Genomic DNA, 24,355 nt, shown 5'->3' with positions numbered 1-24,355 from the left:
TTCAGAAAGCATACGAGTGGGAAGAAATCCAGACTGATCTCAGCTCTGTACAAAGGTTTGATGTCAGCGAGAAATAGTTCCTCTTTTTATATCAAAGAGAAATGGGAAAAGGAGCTTGGGGAACATATTTCTGAAGAGGAATGGTTGATCGTGTGTGAGACGTCCACGTCCACTAGCTCCAGGACCTGGAGGGAGTTCAACTGGAAAAATTTCACCCGATATTTCATTACTCCTAAAATCAGGAGGGGAATGGTCTCAATCCAGCAACCATGCTGGAGATCATGTGGACATATGGATGTGGACCGTCACCACACACATATTTTGGACATGCCCAAAACTAAAACCTTACTGGGCAGAGCGTAAATAACTCAACTCAACTTTATTTACAATAAAACAAAATATAAAGTCCATAGTAAGAGAAAGAACCCAACAAAATGTTGCAAAGTACTGTAGTTGGAACACTTAACAGGTGATATAATACAAAAAGAGAATCAGTATCTAATTAAAATATTAATATCAGCAAGTAAAAAATCAATTACAAGACTGGGGCATAAACCTACACCACCGACCGTGGAGCGGTGGGCGGGCACTGTGGAGGGAATGTATGCAATGGAGAGACTTACACACAGACTGAAACTACAAGAGCCTCAATGTAATAACAAATAGGAAAAATGGACAAATTACAGAAGGAAGAAGACGCAGCCACCACCACTTCTACTACCAGACAATAAGGAAGTGTTGATTCACTGCCAAAGTGACTACTGGATAATGTATGTGTTGCACTTTTCCACTGTAAATGTAAAAAAAAAACCTTAATAAAAAATCAAAAGTCATGATAACCAAGATCCATATTTCTGGCTATGAGAGAAAGAAGGCTCACAACATTGTTTGCAATGGGTTTGTGTGTTTTTTTTTTTAGTGTTGCTGGATAACGCAACTGTTTCTTTACCTACGTGATAAATAGGTGAGTCAATATTTAGAATTTAGATAGTGATTCTATAAATATGCTAAAGCCTCCAGCAGAAACTCTGATACTTTTTCAATGTGTAGTCCTGTGGGGACCAAACCCATGTACTGTTCTATTGTTTACCTTAAGTGGAGGAAAACCAGTGACCTTCTACAAACTGCTTTCGTCAGCAGAGCTTGATGGTGTCACGCAGACACAGTTATCTGCTTTCTTTGTGACGTTGCAAGTTTCAATCTTCGTTTTCGACCCAGTTTCCAATGTGGAGCTGTACAGTGCTTCCTATTGTGACATTTGTAAACAAACGTCATCATTGCCTCACGACTTGATATCTTGAAGCAAACATGCAAAAAAAAAACCAACCCCAAATTAAACTACTACAACCTCTTTTATCTTCAATATGCTAAAATGAGTCAAACACGCAGTGGAATCCCCTTTTTACATGACTTTTCTTTGTAGTTTCTGCTCTTGCTGCTTAATTCTTCTTATTATTTTTGCTTAAACATGCTGTTTGAATAAATACGCCGACCCAGTGCTTATCAGATGTCCCAGACCAGCTGGTCACATATAGATAGAAACACCAACAGTGTATCTGAGGTCTCATGCCTGAATGAAGCAGATCTCAGGAAGTCTGCAGCAATCTAAGAGAATTAATTGAAAATACAATAATCAACAACAGATAAACGGAGGATGTTTTAATCTGTGTGAGGAACTTTGGACCTGACTCACTATGTTAAACAGATAAGAGGTTATGCTATGAATGCTTGTTGTTAGTCTGTCTTTTGTACTAATACTAATTGCTTTATCAGAACGGACTCTGTTTTGTGGTTAGGCAACAGTTTTATTTCCTGGTGGACTTGGAAATATTGATTTTATTACTGACGTCTAATAAAAATAAATACCAGTTGTTTTTATGACAGATAATTATTTGTTGCTTTTTTAAAATATAAGACTAGTTTAAATTCAAATGAGTTATTCTAATCCATGTTTGCATGCTCTCACTGTTTAAACTTGAGGTAGTGGTAGTGTTGTAGTACATGAGACCGGTTTTGGTCGAGACCACATTTTGAAAGTCTTGGTCTTGTTTGAATGTTTCCATCAAGACCAGTTTAGACGAGCACTGAGCTGCTGCATTTTTATCTGCAACTGAGAATTGTGTTAGGTCTAATTCTCGTTCACTGGTGGATGACCTCCTGGACTGCTGGACAGACACTAAAAAGGTCTTAAGTAGGATTTATACTCTGCTCACTTCATACCATGAGACCAGCCTGGATGAACTTAAGCCTAAATGGAAAACTGATCTGAATGAATCTGTAACGGACTCAGTTTGGCAGAAGGTCAAACAGAACATCCATTCTTCTTCAATCTCACGTAGACGTGCTGTGGTTCAGTTTAAAGTGGTACACCGTCTGCACTGGTCCAAAGACAAGCTGTCTAAGTTCAAGCAGGACCTGGATCCGTCATGTAACCGATGCAAACCAACGCCTGCTACGCTTCTGCACACATTGTGGACCTGTCCGTAGCTTTTGGGATTTTGACAATCCATCTTTGAGGCTTTTTGTGGGAAAGCGGTACGCCCGTCCTTTATTCAGGGTGGTCTCACTCTGTGGATTCTCCCTTAAGCAGGCATCAAATCAGCATGATTGCTGTTTGTTCATGGTTGGCTCGAAGGCTAATATTGTATAAATGGAAAGACCCACGTCCTCTAACATATGGTAACTGGGTGAAAAAGATTATGGGTCATATGCATTTGAAAAAAAAAAAATAGATATATACTGAAAGGATCTCTTAAGAAAGTTTATGACCAGTGGCTGCCATTTTTGTCTTATTTTGAAAGTGTGTCTGCTGATAATACTTTCTTAATTTGCAAAGGCTCTATACTTTGTATACAAATCATTGCCACATGAATATGTAACCTGATTTTCTGATCCAGTATAGCAGGGGTTGGGGGGGCTCTTTGTTTTGTTTGTTTAATGTTTACCAATGTAATATATATATATATATATATAAAATAAAAAGACAGTGGTTAAAAAAAAAAATCCATTAGCTCATTGATTAGTCTGCATTCTTACTGAGTGTCTTAGGCGTCAAACACCTGCAAAAACTCAGACATCAGTTCCAACTATTTTTCTAGTTATGCAGAAATACCTCTGAACACGTACTTCAGGCCACAATTACCTGACAAATATATTTATAATAATTAGGGACTTTTAAATACATACATATGATTGAAGTAATGTTTATGAAAATAAATTAGTGCATTTTAAATTTGTTAAAACAGAAGACGATTCTAGATTTCCCAAAACAATGGAAATATGACATTAACACAAAACCAAGGTTAAGACATTATATTCATTTTAAAGAGAACTGGCACACTACCCCTGGCAGTGGAGGTGGGCAGGTACAAAGGCCTCTCTGAGGAGGAGCGACTCCGTCCTGTGTGAGAATTGGAGCTGGTGGAGGACAAGTTTAATTTTGTCCTGTATTGTCCACTTTATTTTGATTTACAAAATGTTTTATTCCAGATGTTTTTGGATGCCCAAGGGGATGATCATGAGTTGGCTTTCTAGAAAAGACTTTTGCTTTTGTTTGTAAAGCGCGTGAAAGACAATTTTGTATCCAGTATGGGAAGTTTTGTGCAGGATGTTTGTGAAACTGAACTGTAATCATCTGTTTTATTGCATATGTTCAGTGTCTCGTAAGCCCATGTGGGCTGGACACGCTTGTGCATGACACCTAAATAAAATCAATCATCATCACAAGGAGTCAATTTTTACAAGAATTTTCCTAAACAAATTTATCAAGTTTTGAGATTTCATGTTGTGCTTTGAAAAACCTTATTTTGTCTGTCAAATGTACTTAAATAAAACTACAGTTAAAGGGAGAATAATCTTCAGCAGTTCAACCTAGTCATTGTTTATAAAAATGATTTTAATGGTCTTGTCCTGATTACACACCGACTGACTGCGACGGAATGGCCTCCTAATCTTCAGAAATTAAGATTTCGATTCAAATCATGGACCAAATGTATGTTGTAGTGAATATCTACCACGCAGAGAACAGTCCATATAATCACATGCTACACAACCCCTATAAAGGTTTGGCCTTTTAATCCAGTTCAGTAAACATATAGCAGCTACCAGTTTAAGACTCCAGATATATTGACCATCTTTAGTCGTGAACCCTGTCATTGAAATCAAATAATTTGCTCTACTTTTTACTTCATGGCTGCATCCGTTTTTAATTTAATCATTTCTTTATTATTTACAATCAGAGGACAACATTTGTGTTTAAAACCAATCGCATACAAATAATGATCCGTATACATTGTTGGTTTTTATTCTTCATAATTAAAGTGGACGACCGGAGTGAAAGGTTGACTTGTTTACAGATATATAGTTGATGCATGTTTTGAGTGTCACATATCTTCAAGAATAACAGAAAGAGCAGAGAACATAAATACAGGTCCATTATTGTATAATGGTAATTAAATTACAGACACATGTGCACAGAGTGAATTAAATACATTAAGAAATCAATTTACAAGCTTCAATGTAACAGCATTATAGAGAAGTATTTTCACTTTTTAGCACGAGGTGAACTTTGAATTTAAAGTAGTCATACACTGTACTCACATGGTCTTGGATGTACTACTTTAAGGAATCCATCATTTTCTAACAAAGCGTACTCGCTGCAGCACTCTAAAATATTCAAAGAGAGCACGCAGAAAATCATTGGGTAAAAAGTGAAAATATCTTCCCACAATGGGTATTCACTTTCAGTGCTAATGCCGCCTCACAGTTTACCTTCAAAAGCAAATTTAAAAAATGTCCACATTAAATAAAATGTACAACTAACATGTTAAATAGAAACACAACCTATGAAAAATTGACAAAACCAAAGGCACAAAAAATTAATCAGCAGGATGAGGCTCAGTCACAGAAAAGCCAACGTGTTCCATTCACTTTCCAGCTGTTTGCAAACTGTGGAATAAATACGAGTGTCTTCTGGACATATTCATCGCAATTTAGACATTAGAAGCCCGTCATTATTTCTAGGATTATAAGTTGGCTCCTCTCGTTAGAGTCCAGGCCCCATGAACCAACTGCTTACTCACATTCAGTTAATGTGAGACATGATTTTAAGTACAATATAACACTTTCCTTCATTAATCAAGTTCCTACAAGCAGCAGCGATGACCACACACACACAAGGCTTAAGAGCCCAAACAGGAAAAAAAAAAACATTAGCATAATCGGCATTGAACCATGTTAGCTTCAAACTCATGAAAAACCAGACTGAGAAGATCTTCATACAGGTTTAAAATGCAAAAAAAAAAAAAAAAAAAAATTAGATGCAATGAGGATGACTAATGCTACTGTTAGCATTTAGCTATAGGAATGCATGACAGGAGTGCATCTGAAGTTAACGCTACACACAGTAAGCCTGAGGACACACTGACTTGACCTCACTTCACTGATAAATGCACTGTGTCCTCTAACAAGGAGAATGACACTACATGTATCTGTGTTAACAGATTAAGACAATGTATCTCAACTTGCATTTGGCTTTTGTTTTTAAATCAAGTAATCAATTACATGCTTTTGTGTTGTATTTTAACAATTTCCATAAATTTCATCAAAATATTGAACATTTCTTCCTTTTTGGGATTAATGTATGCTAAAGAAGTGTATATTTCTGCAATGCACTGCCGAACTGAACTTAACAGTAAAAAGCAAGTACACAAGCACTGTCCTGTCTGCATAGTCCGCATAGTAAAATGCACATTGACGTTTTCCCAAATTGCCCTTCAAAAAAAAAAAAAAAGGAAAACTCACTCAAGTTTTGACCCGAGGATGTAAACATATGGCTGAACCTTTGACTTATCAAGTGTTTACTAACCTCTAGTTAAAGGGTTTGACTGACTTTTGCCCAAAGGGGCACAAAAATGTCAGGGAAGTAAAAGAAGGACGTGTCACAGCACCATCAGACAACAACCAGCCCTAAACTCAGGACCACCCTCTCATTAGTGAAACAGACGTCCAGGGAGAGAGCTGTGGCAGCTGATCTAATGGCTTACCAACACTAAAAATAACATTAGATAGGCTGGACCCCAGTGTCAGGTGTAAAGGCGAGAAAGTAAAATAGACATGCACAGTCTGTGAATCAGTAGGCTGCACAGAGCAGTGGCTCACCCATAAATAAATACTGCTGTCAGCTTCACTACAACACGGTCAAAAACAAAAGCACATGGAGGGTGAAACCACTAGACAGGACACGGGACATGAGCAGCACACTTGTCTCTCTCCAGGCGTCCCCACACCGAGTGGACGAGACCAAGTGGGTGTGATGACAGACAGCATTAAATCCATCGTTGTGGTGGGTAGAGTGAGGAGGGATGTAGCATCACAGCTGAGATGGACAGGATGTCTCGAGTCAAGGGAGGAGGACAGAGCCAGGGAGTCAACATGGAGACGGGTCCTTATGGAGAAGAGGGGATTTGGAATAATGGAAGAAGCAATTCAGCGCTACAGAGACAGGGGGAGACAGAGACAAGAGAACATGCATTTAATTTCACTTTTACAACACGAGACAAACCAATGAAAGGCACAAGAGTGAGCTGTAAAAATGAATTTAGAAATTATAAAAGGCAGAAATGGTTCTCCAACGTAAAAATCATTACCCTCGAAACCAATGGGTAAGCTTGGCTTATGCAGGGTTTTTCCAACCTTGGGGTCAGGACCCCATGTGGGGTCGCCCGAAATGTTTAGTAACTGTATTTTATACTTTCCCTATGCTAAATAAATGCTGTAAAAAAAAAAAAAAGTATCTGAGCTGGCAAAACTTGTCAGTAATCCTGGTTACTCTGTATTTGTATTACAAAACAAACAAAATGTCTTTGGGGTCACCAGAAATTCTTGATATCAAATTATGGTCACGATCCAAAAAAGGTTGGGAACCACTGGATTAATCAAACAAACTATTTTTACCCTCTTATTAATTATTACTGTTCTGATTCAGACACCTGTGACCATCCCCTAATCTGTATGTTTCACAGAATATCATTTAAAGAAATATCTGCAAACTCAACTTATTAATCTATTCTATTTCAGGTTTTTCTAACCTTTTTACCCAGGATCAGGAAAATCCAAGACACTTCATAATGTGTGTTAGAATATTTTCACTATTATCTGTTCTAACACTTACTTTAGATCATAATATATCATATCTCACAAAAAACAAATGTGTGTTCTTGATTATTGAGAAGTTATTTGACAAATGGTTATAATATAAAGTGTGGCTTTTTTCATCTTTTTTGCACACAGCTCAGAGATAGCAATAAGTCTGCTTTTATTTGCTCTGCTGACTGTTTATCGCCGGCGAGTAGATTTCAAGCTCCGAGCCCTAGAAGATGAGGCTTGTGCTTTACTATCAGAGCTCCGACTGACATTAGCATTTATTACCTCAGTATTTCTAACTGTGGAGGCAGACAGCCTACGTCTAGACTCTCTACAGATGCCAGTTATTCTGGCGTTACAGGGCGGATTATGGTCAGAGAGTTTCTGAAGCTCAGAATATTTTGCACTGGACTGTGAAGATGGCGAGTCTGACTGAGAGGTGTTACCCTGTGCAGAGTGAGACCTGTGACTCGACTGTTTTCTCCTCACAGAAACATCTAGCGGTGGTTTTGGGACAGGCTGCTTGTGGCTTTCATACGTGTTAGGATGCACACACAAAGCTTTAGAAGAGGTGAGATTATGTGGAGAAGAAGAAAATAGAGAGTTTTTCTGCCTGCTGTTTGAAACAGGGACAACACGGGTGGTGACAAACGTGTCCTGACGAGTTGGGATGGAGGGTCTGCGGCGTGACCTGCCCTTCCCTGAATCACCAACATGTGGGTTGATCATTAACTCACTGCTCACTGAACTGGTGGAACTTTTACGTGTCAGGGGAAAGCCTTGACTCGTGTCTGGGATAAAAACATTGCTCAAGCTGTGGCTTCTAATGAAGGTGGCATCCCGAGGGAGAGCACTGCCTTTCTGGGACTGGCTACTGGACTGGACGGAGTGAACAGTTCTTACAGGGCTTGTGTGGAGGCTTCTGGTCAAAGCTCGTAGGTGCTGCGTGGCCATCGCAGGGACACTGCTGCCAAAAACCGGGCTAGCCCGTGGGCTGCTCCTCAGTGGGGTGCGGGCAGGGCTGTTTCGAGGGCTTCTCGAGGACCGACCCGACTTGTTGGCAAGCTCTTTAGCCCGGGAGCGACGAGGGCTGCTGTTCAAGCTATGAGGAGCCGTGGGGGTCTCCAGGTCCTCCAAACGCTGAGTGAGAGCCAGTTTTTGCTGGATGGCCATACGCAGCAGAGAATTCAGCGTCTTCTTCTCATCTTCAGCTGCTGCGAGCTGCCTCTGCATTTCATCCAGCTGAGTGACGTACTGATCACACCTGAGAGACACAAACACCAGGAAAACATGCAACATGCAGAAGCAGTCGTTAATAAATTAATGCTCAAACCCAAACAACACATTCAGGACATACTTCATTGTAATTAGAGTATATCCTGATACTAAACCAGGGTTCTCGCCAGCGCTGTAGAGCGTAGGGGCCCCCGACATTTTAATTTTGCTCCCCTACAGAGCAATGGCACCCCCTGTGTTCAGTTTTCACCAATGCAGGGGGGATTTTCTGTTGTTTTTTTCCCTTTTCTTTAATCAGTATCGTCATATTAATTGTTGCACACTTGGACACAAAAGAGAACTCCAAGCGTGCATGAGTTGTTTTAACTCTTTTTAATCTGAATAACCAGGCTGTGTTCTCTCAGACCAGGTCTTCTTTTTTCGGCCCAATTAAAGCTCTACTGTGGGCGTGTGTGTTCCAATATTACTGCAGGTCCCACATAATACCTAATTTAAATTTGAAAAGCACGTCTTGGTTTTGAATAAAATGTTATTTCTTGTCTCTACAGTGTATGTGAGTATTGATTAGTGGAGGACCCACACACACACACACACACACACACACACACACACACACACACACACACACACACACACACACACACACACACACACACACACACACACACACACACACACACACACACACACACACACACACACACACACACACACACACACACACACACACACACACACACACACGAGTAACTAACTACATTCATCATCACCTTCACCAATTCAGCTTTAAAGTAAGGCTGGAACAAAGATTAAAAAAACAATAAAAAAAACTTTAGCTTTATTTCACAAACTTTAGCCTTCAGAAAGTTAAAAATTTCAAAATAAAATTTTAAATAAAACAAGTTTATTGACCTTAACATGTGGATCATTCATGATGTTTTTCCCTCCTGAGCTATAATGGAGTCGTCACATTGAAACTCTGTCATTAGACTCTTCATAGCAATTATTTTCACACCCAACATTGATGTGAACACTTGTAGAAACAGTCCCCAGAGGTAGAAAAAAAGAGCAGTTGCAGTTACATTAACCCTCCATATGATGGCACTCTCAGCCTTCAATGGGATTAATGATCAGGGTATGCTGTAATCTGTCGCTTGGGATGGACACTTGTCCTCTCCAATCAAATCAAACGCCAGCTAACTCCATGACAGTTTAGTAGATACCCAGAAAGTATTATTAGTGTTGTAGAAGCAACAATACAAACATGTATTATTATGTTAGGTAAGAGCAAAATTAATTAAAGCCAAACATAAAAATCACTGCAAACAATTATCAGCAACCCGAGACAAATACAAGAGGTTATTGATTAGTCTGTTAAGTGCGCTGATCAGGAAGTCTTTCTGCACGTTTCCCCTGATGATATCGCCTGTAAACAATGGACGCCCTCTCCTCTATAGTGAACCAGTTTTGCTTTGCTCCCCTCCTCCACCTCTCCCTCCATCAGCACAAGGCAGAGCATGTGGCTTTGTAATCTTCACGTGAAACAGTGGATTGTCCACCAGCGTAACACACTAAGCTTATTACATGACTAACAGCAAAAGCTGTACCATGACAAGAATACCATAACTAAGTAAGTAAACATTTTGGCAGCCAAAACTACATTTTTCTCCTCCTAAAATTACACGTCAATTTTACCTCCATTGTACTGGACGTGATTGCATGTGATGTGCAAGAACAAAAAGACTTACCGACTGGCAAACATGACTCGCAGAGAGGAGAAGGTGGCCGCATCTTCCTTCAAGGCCTTGAGCTCATTTCGCAGTTTCATCATGGTCTCTGACACCATGCTCTTCTCCGTCTCATACTTGGTTTTTAAATTGGCCAGGGCCACCTCTGCAGTCTGCAAGGACATACGTATAAAATCATATTCAAAATGGATTCTGTAAATAAGCAATCAGCAGCAGACAGGACTGTGCATGTTGATAGATCTGCATTGACTTAGACACAAGTAGAATAGTTAGTGGTGCAGACATTCATGTACTTCAACACGTTGGAGCAATTAGTGTGAGAGCAGATCAACGTAATGTCAATGTGTTGATTATAGACAATAAACATGCACGCACACACAACTGTTTATCTAAGTAGAAAGGAATGCAGAGACAAAAGACAAATAATAGAGATCACTTTTAAAGGGACTTAATAGCAGCTAACACTGCAGCATTCCTACGTGATAAAGTAACTACTGTCAAGTAAACAGATGATCTTGTCTTTGTGTAAACAAGTACGTGTGTGCATGCGCTGATAGTTATGGGAAAGAGTAACGTCAGCCTTCCAGTGTTTGACGTACAACAAAAGACAAGTGAGCTAAAGAACTCTGAAAAGAGCAACACAACCCAGAGGACACAAAGCAGAGGAACACACGTGTGCCGTGCACAACAGGTCAAGCTCACAGCTTGTCCAGATTGTGCGTGGGTAATACTGAGGACTTTCTCCTCTTTAACACGTTCGACTAAAGAGTCAGATCATTATTTCCTCTGAAACATGCACAGTTGCACCAACATTTAAATTGTTGCAGCCATGTTGTTTCAATGACATATTGAAAGGAAAGACGCATCTCACATATTTTGGTATTGGTTAAAGGTGTCCCAATATGATTTTGATGTCGGTCTGATATCAGAAAAAGAAATGAGTATCAAAAAAAATTGGCTTGCATCTAAAATCTCCGATACATACACTCTGACTCATCATTTGTATTTATTGATCTTAGTATTCGGGGTCTTCTAACTTGTCTATTATTTCTTCAAACTATTATATTCAAATGTAAGATATTCTTTATGTTTAACTAGTGGTTCTTTCACACTTTACAAATATGTTTTGTGTTTATTGAAATTATTAGGTTATTTTTGTGGGTCTTCTAATTTATTTTCTTTTTTTTTCATTCAATTGTTGAATATGATTAAGTAAGTATGTTTAAGACTAAAATGTATGTAATCCAATGGTTAATAATAAATAAATATAGTTATGGAAATCCTATGATCAACATACTTAAGTGCAGCAGTAAATGTCTTCTGGACGGCAAAGAGCCAAGTGTGGCAGTCAGCTGCTGCCTACCTGTTTGTTGGCCTTGAGCACAGTCCTCAGGGTAGCAATCTGTTCCCTTTTGGTGCTCAGGAGAGATTTGAGCTTCAGAACTTCCTCCAGAAGGCTTTCAGCATCGCGCTCCGCTTCAATACTGCTGCTTATCCCTGAGTAAGGCATCGCACCCTTTTGACGGCAAAGATCCACAGCGACCTGAGAAAACACAAAATCACCTGTTGGTTAAATTTAGGTCATTGAATGCTTGTTTGCTAAAATATTAACTGTAATGTATTGTTACTGTAATATTTTATTATAGTGGAGTCAAAAAGTTAATTATATACAAAAAGATGTCCTATTCTATTCCATTTGTCTATAAGTGTTTTTGTAGATACAAATAAATGTCTATTACGATACAACAAGGATTCAGTGTAGTGGTAGGCAAGGCTAAACTTTGACCCCCTGATAATCCAATTCATTCAACGTGAGTACACGTGTTGCCACAGCTGATTCCAGGCGTGGGATTTGTGAAGGCTAAGGACAGACTCAACTGCTTTAACAGTCTGAGTAGAGCATTAAGTTGAGAAAAATCTGAGGCTTTCATTCCAAGACTGCATTCCAGTGTTCCACTGAGCACTAGCTTGATGTGTTAATAAGACAAGTAGCTTTTATAAAATGTCAAACATACTGATGTAAATTGAGCAGTGGTCCTCACTTACCCGGAGGTGTTTTATCTGGCAACGAATGACTGAAACCAAGTTGCGAACATTTGAGGGGTCCCTAAAATCCAGGGTGGGGGACCCGGGGCAGGTGGGAGAGTCTCCAGTACTGGTCCCTGCACTGTCCACCTCTCCCATAAACTGCAGCGCTGCAGCTTTGGAAATAAACATGTCATTGGGACGGAGCTTCTTCTGGGCACTTTGCTGGGGATAGGCAAGATGGGATCTTCGTGCGACACCTGCTCCACCACTGGCCCTGGCGCCATCACGGTAATAGTCCAGGGTTACTCGTTTGGGTGTAAGGTTGTTGCACACACAGATGTGGTGGTAGAGGTTGGAAAGCTCCTCAGAGAACGCCAGCAGTTCCTCCTGGGCGACACTTAAGTGGCCTTCAGAATCAGTCGCTACTTTGCGCGTGGCTCCGATTTCCTTCTCCAGCTCACTGATACGCTCCTGGTCTTGTTTGCTGGACTTGATGCACTGACGGATTTTGTCGGCCAGCTCCTGGGCTTCTGTTCTCCACCGCTCCTTCTCGTGCTTGTACCTCTGCTCCAGGGTGTTGTAGCGAGCCCCCGCCTGTGAGAGTTCATCTCGTAGCTTCAGCAGCTCGTCACTTGCTGAACGCATGCGCGCCTCCAGAACTTCTTTGCTCTTCGTGTCAACTTCGTAGTCAAACACACCGTTTGCACCGTCTCCATTCTCGGTTTCATCGTTTCCCTTCTCGTCAACCTGCTGGTTCTGGTGCCGACTGCTCTGCACAGCTTCCAGCTGCTGGGTGAGTGAGCCCACTTTGTCTTCCTGCTGGCTTAACGCCTGTTTGGACATCATCAGCTGCATCTGCAGTTCCTCAACTTTGCTGGAGAGGCTGGACTTCTCTCTTTCTGTCTGTTTATGCAGAGAGAACATGCACAATTTTATTAACTTCAAACTGACCTTAGTATAATAAACCAATACAAAAACACTGTAGAATAAGGCTGTGCAATAATTGAAATTTGACTACAATTTTGATTATTACACTCAATTACAAAATTGAGGAAAAATTTTAAAATATATATATATATATATATATATATATATATATATTTAATTATACATGTTTCATTTGCTAAATAAAACAAAATTCAACAATTTAGGATATTTTCAAAGAATAAGGCTTTGCACAAGAGAAAAATGATTATTAATACTGAGTTGTTTAATTGACACGCATTAAGCTAATGCTAGCAGGCCAACACCAGGGTTGCTAGTATTTGCTAGCAGTATTAAAACATGGCAGGAGATACGCAGCAAAAACACTTGGTAACCAAGCACGTCAAGTCAAATTCTCTTATATTGGAACACTATTTAGAGAATATATTTTATATTGTTCTGCACAAAAAAATTTTTTTTGGTTGACAAATAATCGTGATTTCATTTACAACTAAAATAATAGTGATTATATTTTTTTCTATCATCGAGAAGCCCTACGTCAGAAGTCCCTTCAAGTTTTACCCATTGACCTTTGACCTTATTTTTTTCATTTCAAACCACAGCTGACCTCATTTGGAAACAAACATCTGTTCACTAGAGCTTTTTAGCCCAGCCCCCAATTTAAGTACTTCATTAATAATATATTTCATTCAGACACAGATGAATGGTACTTCTTCACATTGCTCATTCTCTAAAGTGCCCCTTTATTTGTGAAGCTGTGAAACTGTATCTCACAGCAGCCATGATGCTGAGTGAGACACACATACTAAATCCATTTTATTCCTCCACGAGAAGCGGATGTGGCCCAGAGCAGGAAGTCACAGAAAGCCTCGTCGACAGCGTTGTCACTCAAACTGCTATATACAACAACCTCATAGTGCACACAGTTCATTCTTACAAGCAATTGTTTTTTAGTCTAAAGCTTTAGTTTAGCTTTCAATTTACATCAAAGTTGTTTTTATTTTTAGAATGATTTTAATTAAAAAAAAAAAAAAAGATCTATGGAGGATTTAGTTTACTAAATTTTCTTCTACCTATATTATGTTTTTTCTATAGTTTAATGGTTGGAACTTTTAACAGATATTACGGTAATTGGCTGATTCTACATCATGACCCACCGATACACTACACTCGCTTTTTCTCAAAATGATCTACTAGTGGACAATATCACGTTTGAACATCTTTAGTTTGCAAACGTTTAGAAATAAAAAATAAGAGACTAGTTAAATAAGTGCCCAAATAAAATACAAAATTATTCTTATGTTGAGGTATTTTTTAAACGGATCAGTCTGGGCTTTTTTTTTTTTTTTTAAATGAAGGATTAAAATAAATAAATACATTTCTAGCTAGATTTTTTCCAGTGCACCATATACAATGTCTTTATTATGTGACAAGACAAACTCAGAAATATAATATCAGATACACTTATAAGGACTTCAAGAAACCTAACACACACATTCTGAACATGGAAAAAAGTAAACCTAACTCTGCTAACATCTACTAGGACTTAAACCAACAAACTTCTACCAAGAATAAAGCTGAATTTGAATCTTTAATACTGACAGATATCATTGAATTCACAAGAGAATAATTTACAACTAGCAAAATCAGAATAAAAACTTCCCTTCATATATTATTTATTATAAATGTACATTTTTATTTTGTTGTGTTTTAACTGTACTTGTTGTATCTTTTAAAAAAAACTGGACTAAATGATAAAAAATATGTATTTTATAAACAACTTTAATATTGTGGCAACCAACCATAGGTAACTATTCATTGGAAGTTAATACTGGTGCTTTTTCCTTGGAATTCATTCATTTTGTGTGATATTTAACTTTTGAAACTGGTCATTTGTGTGCGGTGTACAGTTTTCCTACCTGCAGAAGCTGCTGTTTAAGTTTCTGACTGTCTGAAAAGTGAAGCTCACTCAGCAGGTCTGAAACCAGCCCAGAGGCTGGCGCTCGTAGGAAAACATCACTGGTGCGAGGCGTGGAGTAGCGATGGATGAGGCCATTGCTTTTAGAGCCACTTGAGTGAGGAGGGTGAGCAGAACTGGAGGCAGATCCAGAACCGTTGTTAAAACCGCTGTCCTGGTTCTCCCCCTCTACTTCACACTCTCCGCCCTGGCCCTCGTCCTTGCTATCATCTAGCTGCTCCAAGTGGAGCTCCAGGTTCCCCACAGAATCAAAGGGGTTGAGTGTCAGGGCGGAGAGCTCGCGCCGCAGGGTGTTCTTCTGCTCCCGCTCCTCCTTCAGGGCCTCCAGCGCTTCATCCAGCTGCCGCTCTGCGATCTCCCTCAGCCTCGCTGCCTCGTCTATCTGCGCCCGCAGCTCATCCTGCTCCTCGTTCTTATGGGTCAGCTCCAACTTCATTGATTCAAACTCTACCTGGAATTGATTAAAAACACAACCAGTACATGAACACACGCGAGCTCACATATATGTTACAGGCAAAGTAGTAGGTAAACATCCATAGTGCCACAGGGAGCGACATCAATTTTATACATGTTTATACATTTTATTTTAACTAAATTTATATTTGAGAAAGTGAAAGTATAGAAAACAGTTGTTTGAGACTGTGTGTGGTGTTTTAATTTGAAAAATAATAATTCAAATAATCTAAAAATATAATTTCAATCACTATTTTTTTTTAATAAATTACAAGATATTTCAGGTGACCCCATTTCAATTCACTCCAAAGTTGAAAAACACTTAAACCCAAACGTCATTAACTGTGCACACAATTATGCTAGGGCTGGATTTAATCTCTGTATGATAATTTCTTTGTAGTTTTAAGTTGGAAGAAAATATATTTTCTGGTGGACTTCATTGAAGCTGCTTTTAGTTTTTTTTTTTAAATGACAGTGAATATGAAGAACATCGTCATATTTACCTGATTTTCCTTCAGCACAGACACTTGTTTTTGGAGAGATGTGTTTTCTTCCTCCAGCTCTCCGGTGTCCTGCAACTGGCGCAGCTCTCTTATTTTGTATTCCTTCATTTCATCTCTCAGATGGCCCTTCTCTGCCTCCAGACATTCACATTCCTGAATATCACACACCGTTGTCAATTTAGTGTAAAATACTAAACTTTATAGGGATAGTTTCTTACTTCTTTGTTATGAGCAGAAATTGTTAATAATGCACACGTCTTAGAACTTCATCTGCTCTTATACATCATAAGCAGAAACAATATGAGATTGTACATTGTCCAGGTTCTCCTCTGGGTGAATACCTTCTTTAGCTGGTTGGAGACCACCCCGAGTCTATCTATCTCTGCATGGGCATTGCCCAGAGCGAGTCGTGCTTGCTTGAGCTCCGACTGAACTTCCTCCATTCGGGTTGCCATGGCAGCCTCTTTAGTAGCAGTCTCCTGTAGCAGGTTCTCCTCCCGACACTCCCCGTCTGCAGCTGCACGCTTCTGGCTGCTGACGGAGTCGGCAAATGCCTGCACAGGAACAAAACCCACATTACAAAAAGGCTAAACTGGCAGTATCGTGTTTTACATTTGGAAACATTGGCAGTGTTGACAGAGGATATCTTATCACAGCAAGTAATGCAAACATTGGAAGGAGAAGAAATTAGATGTTTGACAAATACATGATAAGAATAAGGAAATGAGTGTTTTTAAACCAAAGCAAAGACATAAAAAACATTTTTTAAATAATGTACATTAAATATTGTTTCATTACAGAACTGACAGGAAAACAGGAACTATTTTCTTTTTACATAAATAAAAAATAAATAAAACAGCTGGCCATAACCCTGACACACTTACGCATCACTGCAAAATGATAAGGCAACCGCAAAATAGGGCAGCAAATGAAAACAAACCTATTTAGCATACTCATAAAACTGTGGTTATACAATGAAGCCAAGGGTTGTTTTAGCTTAATTAAAACTGGCCAAACTCGAGGTGGCTCTTGAGCTGTAAAACCAAATATATTTACATTAAATTAACAGTGCACACATCTCATTATAGAATTTATAAAAACAAATGCATTTCTAAAAAAATTAAGGCTTTTGGACAGCTGTGTTATTTGTGTTTTGATTACATAATCAGATATACACGTATAAAATCATCTCGTGTTTTTTTATTCACCATCTGGTGATTTCCAGGAACCCTGTAGCAATTTAACTACCGATACATACTGACAAAAGAGATCTAGAATCCTAATTATTACAACGCAGTCCTCTGCTGGTGCCTCCTATGTCAAATGACATTTAGAACAGCAGTGACTCAACATGCAATCACAGACATTCTCACTCACAGCGTGACATTAGGTCACAGCTGGAACACAGGTGCTATTGTGACAGCCGAAATAATGGAGCCAAATTAACTTCACGGTTCAGTTTTAAACAATAGTGTCTGTTTAGAAAATGACTTCTCAGCCATTTTATGAATGTTCATGTGAAATTTATTCACACTATAAGGTGAATGCAATCAAACTGTGGAGTTGGTTTTACGTGCGTTTTGGGAGTGCCCCAAAGGATCAAATCACAAATGCAACATCTTGAATAAATTAGACACTTTAAAGAATGCAAACATATTTATCTTTTCACGTTTGTTTATGCAGCTAGCAGCCGCATCGCTTCGCAAAGTGTGAAAAAAAAAGCTTACAGATGCATACAATCATTTATCAGCAATATGGATTTTATTAGTCAGCAAGTAAAAATTTGTGATTTTGTTCCCATCAATGTGAATGTATTTAAATAAATGTTACTAAAGTGCAAAGGTACACAGAAGGATTTTTTAAATCTTAAATTTTTTTTAACACAGCTCAGACAACACGATAATCTTATGAGACCTAGAAAAACAAGCCAAAAACAGCCCGCTTGTCTTTATGTAGTGTGTACCCCTTTAAATTAATAGACAACATGTGAAGGACTGGCAGTGGTTACATTAAAATAGTTTTAGAAATATCCATCTCTCTTGATGGATAAAAAATTCTGATTTGACCATTCCAGCATACATGATTTACAGTATATGAGCAGAAAACAACAATATGAGGTCTTATTGATATACAGGATTGAAAAATGTCTGACACATGTACTGTATGTTGTTCTGAAACAATCAGAAACAAAGTACAATTTTCAAATGCCTAAATAAAGACAAAATTGTATATTTTCCCTGTAGCCTTAAGGTATGTTAAGGGGTCTTGGGGGTTCTTACCTCTTTGAGCTGCTGCAGCTCCACTCTTAGGGCCTCGTGCTCCTCCTCCAGCTGTGTGTGTTTCCTCTTGAGTGCAGCACTTTCCTCCAACACCACCAGTCCATAGCGGGCGGCCTGTAGCTTCTCCTCCGTGGCCTCTTGGAGCTCCAGATTCAGACGCATCAACTCAGCTTTCAAGTCTCTGCCCCCCATCTCTGCCTCCTCTTCTCCCTCAACCGTTGAATCTACCGGGTCTGTATCTGCCTCCAGCATCCTCGCTGGCCTCCCAGTTGTCTGCAAAGGGTATACTGGGACACCTGCCTACTTCACTGTTCCAGTCCCATTATCCTAAACTAAGAGACAGAAAACAAAAAGAATGGTTACATAAAGTACTTAGAAAACTGGCTCAATCCTACTGAACACTAATTAGGGAAAATGCAAGATTAGGTTTTGGATTTGGTAGGAGGGAAAGGTACTTCAGCTCAAAAGCACACTCACAGCAGCAGTTTGCTAAAACCAAATTTATTGTAATAATGGTTACTATCACTTTTTGTAAAAAAATAAATAAATAAAATAAAAAAAAAACAACAAGCTTAAACATGTGCCACTCAACTCGGAATAACAGAATGTAGGATACATGAATCACAAAAGTGGGAAGATAAAAATTTGACGAGGATGACACTAAAAAACCAACAAGCAAAGAATAATGTGCATGATTACAATAAAGGGTGTCGTTTGTCCAGTGTACGCAGTTAGTTAGGAGAAAAATATACAATATTTCCAAGTGGTCTTTAATGTGAAATATCTCCCAGAGATTGGAGCCTGACTGATTAATGGGGCAGATTTCAGCTAACACCAAATAAACTACATAATATCTATCTGATGTATTAATCTTTTTGCTGTGTGGAAATGCTGCCAATTTGTGTTGAGATTTCTGCATTAAAAGCTGCCACTTCTGAATCAGCAGTAATTATTAGAAAAACACAGCACTGGGAGAAGTGCACTAAATCATTGTTTACATTTACATTTAGCCTTTTTTTATTTATCCTGTTGCAATTTGATGAACTATTTTATTTTATTTTCCACAGTGTATTCCAGAAATACTGTTTGCACAAGTTTGCCTTTTCTTTTTTTTTTTATCCGTGGCTTTAAAGTCAAACAGCATTATCAATTATAGTAGTGTTTTTCCTTCCTAATCTCCGATAAAATTTTCCACTCCAGCACTTCTATCCATAGGTGACTGTGGGTCACAATCCAACAAAGTAGGTGGTGGTAATGCACCTTAACGTTGGCGCTGGTCTCATAAATTATTTTGTATTTATTTTATTCAACTGTAGAATACTGCAGATCTTATGTTGAATGTTAAATTTTATGTAACCAATTGGTTAATAATAAATGGATCAGTTTTTCTCATACCTATTGTTGATGACTATTGTTCTCTTTTTGATTAACATCACTTGATCAAACCTTTTTCTAACATTCCACACAACAAAATACGTAATAAAAGTATGTATGATTCGTGTTGATATCGTATCAGATCAATATCAGCATCGGCCGATACACAAGGCTGCAATATCGGTATCATATCGAAAGTGAAACAGTTGTATCGGGACATCCCTAATTACTATAGACCTTTTTCACAACTTTGGTATTTTGTACCGAAAATATGCAATCATTGCGGACCCCTACTTCCTGTTGCGATCAGGGCAACGGGTAAACAACAGTAAAGTACCAGGCTGCTCTTGTAATGCCCAAAAGCTGCCTCATCTATTGTTCCACTCCTTCACTGTTAACGGTGAAGCTAGACGAAAATGGGTTCAGGCTATTCGGTGGGATGAAGGACCAGCTTTTACAATTAAAAGGGGAGATTCAGGGGAGGTGGATGGAGTCCCACGGACCGAACATCAGCCACGGAGGAGCTCGTCCTGTAGTTTTAGTTCACTCTGTTAGTCTACTATGCTATGCTTGCTACAATATTCCCTCATCAATATTATGAATGTTACATCAAACATGGTGCAGGTTAGCCAGTTATCCGCTGGTTAGCTAGGAAACAATAACAATCCTGAAAGCAGCAGCAGTAATATTTAACTGACCTGTATTCAGAACTTCCCTTATTTTTAAACAATGGCCATGTAATATTAATAATGAAGTAATGGTAACATTTCTTGGTCATTTCAGAGTTGTTGACGTGGATTTGGAGCCAATGTTTCATCTGTAGAGCAGTTCGTCTTCATCTCAGAACAAATCCAGTAAGATTCATTCATTCTATGCAAACATTAACATGGACAATGTTATCTGTTGGTCCATCCTGAAACATCAAGATACACCATTTGGTTGAATTTATATTTGTTTATGAATAAATAAAACTATTAACAACTAATATAATTTTAAATCTTCCATGCAGGAAATAAAGGAGGAAGATGTTAAGGCAGATGCTCTTCCATGGAGCAGTCAGGGACACGGATCATGGACCAGGACCAGCAGGACCACGTCCATGGTCCAAAACCTTCAGCTCATGATGAACTCAACAGCACTGGTTGGACTGGTGTTGATTCTGGAGCAGATAGAGGCAGGCTTTGGCCATTTACAATAGAAAAATGCTTTTTTAAATAAAATGAGTTGGTTTGAAAATCTAGTTTTGCTTTGTGTAAATAGTTATTTATTCTGTATTCTACAAGGACTTTGTTAATTGTTTAATGCTTACTTGTAAGCACAAACATTTATTTTATTCAGATAATTACATTTCTCTTTACATCCACACATTCTGAGTTTCAATCATCAGCATGTGTTATTTTTTTTTGCCCCAACATAGAAACATAACCTGCCCTATTGCAGTACATACTATTAGGTTTATATTTTTCATTTTTATGTATTTATGGGAATGTTAAGTTAATGCAATACTCAACTAAGGAGTAAGACATTTAGATATAAGAATGCAATTGAGATTTCCTCAAATCAAACAATTTATTGAAACAAATCAAACAGCAGCCGTGGGTATAAAACAAATGTGGGTCAATAAGGTGTCATGTGTTGTTGATCATTAATAACAGCACTAACATAAGTTAAACAGCATGATGAAGAGGACACACAAACATATGCTTATTTAAATAAAACAGTATCCCTTTAGTCACACACACACAATAGGTTCCCAGTCCAAATATAGATGGATAGAATGACACTTGTGCTGATATTCTGGTTGAATTGAATCCCAGCAGCATCGCGATCATGGAAGTGCACAGAGTCATCCTTAAGAGAATCTATAATGATAAAACATATCAAAATCAACTTATTGCCTTTATCTGCAAGCGTAGTCGAAGCTAAGTAGCTTAGCAAAGGCTATCACTAACACGGTGATTGTTAAGAAATAAAGCATCATTGATAATTACCTGTGTTCCTGAACGTTGTCGCAGATTCCTGTGACTCCAATGAAGACTGGTAGAGTTGTTTGGCTGAATCATTACGTAGGATTGGCAAATCCGTGAGGGAATTTGCGCAGACTCTCTGATCCATTTTTAATTACCCGGCTTTCTGCTGTGTTGACATTTTATCGGAAGTCCACATACACTGCCATTAGGGATGTCCCGATACAACTTTTTCAATTCTGATACGATATTGATATTGCAGCCTTAAGTATCGGCCGATATCAGCACGAATCATACATACTTTTATTACATATTTTGTAGTGTGGAATGTTAGAAGAGGCTTGATCAAGTGATGTTACTCAAACAGAGAACAATAGTCAGCAACAGTAAGTATGACAAAAACTGACCCATTTATTATTAACCAATTGGTTACATACATTTTAACCTTCAACATAATATTTAAAGTATTCTACAATTGAATAAATGTAATATATATTTTAGAAGCAGTCCGATAAAATCCAATATTCATTTTCTGGCTGATATCAGCCCAAAATCAATATCGGATCGGTACACCCCTAACTGCGTTTGCGTATTTCTGATTATTGTAAAAAAAAAAAAAAAAAAAAAAAAAGGTCTATTAGCACAGCTTATGTCTCCAAACAATAGACCATTAGATATCCTTCCATCATCTTATAAATCATCTCGTTTGGCTTGGTTACCATCCTCCCGTCCACCCTTCTTCACTTATTTATTTGACAGACATAAATAAAAGATTAGTGTGTGCATCAACACTTTATATTCCAACTCTCTGCATACATGCATGCATTGACCAACTTCTACCACCACGAACGATCAGTGGCAGGGTGGGGCAGATCCCATCATTTCCCTGCATCTCCCCTTCAGTGTCCGAAGATTGAACCACAAGGTGACTAATGCATGATGGTGGTGTGCGTTTATCATCACGTGAACATCTGCGCATCCCTGTCTATTGAAACAGCATTCGCATCTTTATTAGTTAAATTCATAGAGGCTTGGTTGCTGACAATGCGTGTTGTCTAAAAGATATGAATATTGAAAACGTAACTAAAAAAAACCACAACAGAGGAGAAGAAACACGACTTTTGAATAAGGCTAGCCTCCCTAGCTTTAGCCTAGCCGGGATGTAGACAGTAAAAAAAAACCACATGTTAACTTACACAAACACTGTGTAAATGTGTTTGTTCAACAAGCTTTAAAAGGGACTTGTTTGTTTAGCTTTTGTCAATTAACGGACATTAGCAGTTCATAACGTCAGCAGATGTAACAAAGTGAATGGTTTCCATGTTAGCTGGTTGCCTGCTACCGAGTAATGCGCGCCTGCAGTTGAAAACTGAGACTAATACTACAATTTTTAGGCTAAATATCAAGTTTGCGAGCTAAATATTTGAATTCTCTATACCATTTGTTAAGCTAACAGTCAATAATTACACAGGGACTGTTAATTCATGATTACTCTACACAAAAAAGGTGGATGCTTTCTCGAGAGTCAAGACCTTTTAAATTAGATTATTTACCAACTTAAATGATAACCAAAACACAGTTATATGTATACTTAAGCACAGTAATATACTCACGACGTGGCTATTTTTGTCTTGAACACGCGTCAATGTGTCACCAGTTACACCCGAAACCAGTCGATCCCGTACACCGGATCTTGTCACGCTTATTAGCCGGATAGCTAAATCATGAACCACGCCGTGAACTGAGCAATGTACTCACCCGTCGATTCTGTGTAAACGTCAGCACAGCATCTTCTGCGAGGCCCTCGGAGAGATAGTTGCTAACCACGACTGTAGCCGGGGATGCCGGAGCAGGTTAAACAGGGTCCTCTTCCCCTCCCTCCTCTGCCTGTCTCTCCTGTTTCATGAGGTCGAGTGTCAACCGCGCGAATTCATCGCAGCACCACTGCGCCCCCTAGTGCCCACACAACAGAGCCTCCAGTATTTTATTTTTAAAACCTTTTTTTTTTTTTTCAATGAATAGAAACACAATATTTATTATTTCCTCCTGTTGACAGTTTAAATGTATTCTAGCTACAAGTTCAAAAAATGTAGTTGTATCCCATTTTCTTGCAAAATGTCTTAAATATTTGATTCCCACTTGTTAAAATTGTATTAAACTAATTTGAGAATTTTTAGATTTTAACTAAAAACAATGACAATTGTCCATTTACTAATATTTCTTCAAAATACATTCTAATTTAATGCAAAGTGCATTTTTTGGATATGTTTTTGATTTATTCAAGCAAAAATTTAAACAAGTGGTTATCGATTATTTTTTTTTAAAATTGATTTTTCAAACTTTATTCAAAAATGTAAAACAAAAGCAATAACAATCGGAGGGGTGGGGGAGGGGAGGCTTGTCGAGGCAAAACTTCATAGAAACACATTGTACAAAATTATTGAACATAACACAAATCAAAAGTCTTATAATGGTTTTTATGAATGGAAAGCAGTGGTTCTTGCTTTGTGTATCGACAGTGTGTACAATCAACATGCCATTTAGCTAACAGCATTATAAGGTTACATATATAGAATTTTTTTTTTTTTGTTGTTCTTTACACCAACTACCAAGTCAAATTCCTTGTGCTAAAACCTTGATATATAACTGATTATGAAGAAGAAGAAGAAGAAGAAGAAGAAGAAGAAGAAGAAGAAGAAGA

The 24,355-nt window shown here is 38.5% G+C and overlaps 1 protein-coding gene across 4 annotated transcripts; it reads right to left on the bottom strand.

Annotated features, from left to right (window-relative positions):
* Positions 1-4,241: 4,241 nt before the first annotated feature.
* Positions 4,242-23,578, bottom strand: LOC114467119 (protein bicaudal D homolog 2). 4 transcript variants are annotated; one of them, XM_028453181.1, is made up of 10 exons: positions 23,413-23,578; positions 18,314-18,645; positions 16,376-16,588; positions 16,035-16,187; positions 15,020-15,529; positions 12,174-13,058; positions 11,491-11,670; positions 10,128-10,279; positions 8,047-8,407; positions 4,242-6,492 (listed from the first exon to the last, which is right to left on the bottom strand). In XM_028453181.1, exons 2-10 carry the CDS (start codon positions 18,563-18,565, stop codon positions 6,487-6,489), a joined length of 2,712 nt encoding a protein of 903 aa, XP_028308982.1. In that variant the 5' UTR covers positions 18,566-18,645; positions 23,413-23,578; the 3' UTR covers positions 4,242-6,486. The 4 variants fall into 4 exon arrangements, with proteins under 4 accessions (XP_028308982.1, XP_028308984.1, XP_028308983.1 ...); XM_028453183.1 differs by having other exon boundaries at positions 18,314-18,586; XM_028453182.1 differs by lacking the exon at positions 23,413-23,578 and adding an exon at positions 23,268-23,335.
* Positions 23,579-24,355: the final 777 nt, after the last annotated feature.

The sequence above is a fragment of the Gouania willdenowi genome, chromosome 7 (genome assembly GCF_900634775.1).
Source record: "Gouania willdenowi chromosome 7, fGouWil2.1, whole genome shotgun sequence".
NCBI lineage: Eukaryota > Metazoa > Chordata > Actinopteri > Blenniiformes > Gobiesocidae > Gouania > Gouania willdenowi.
This window is presented reverse-complemented; position numbering and strand designations above follow the sequence as displayed.

Excerpts from the sequence above, each read along its gene's own strand:
- LOC114467119 (XM_028453181.1), bottom strand. The coding sequence starts at position 18,565 with ATGCTGGAGGCAGATACAGACCCGGTAGATTCAACGGTTGAGGGAGAA. Across the intron at positions 15,530-16,034 it reads CTGTGCTGAAGGAAAATCAG|GTAGAGTTTGAATCAATGAA; the intron begins GTAAATATGACG and ends AATCAATTCCAG. Across the intron at positions 11,671-12,173 it reads GCCAGATAAAACACCTCCGG|GTCGCTGTGGATCTTTGCCG; the intron begins GTAAGTGAGGAC and ends GTGTTTTCTCAG.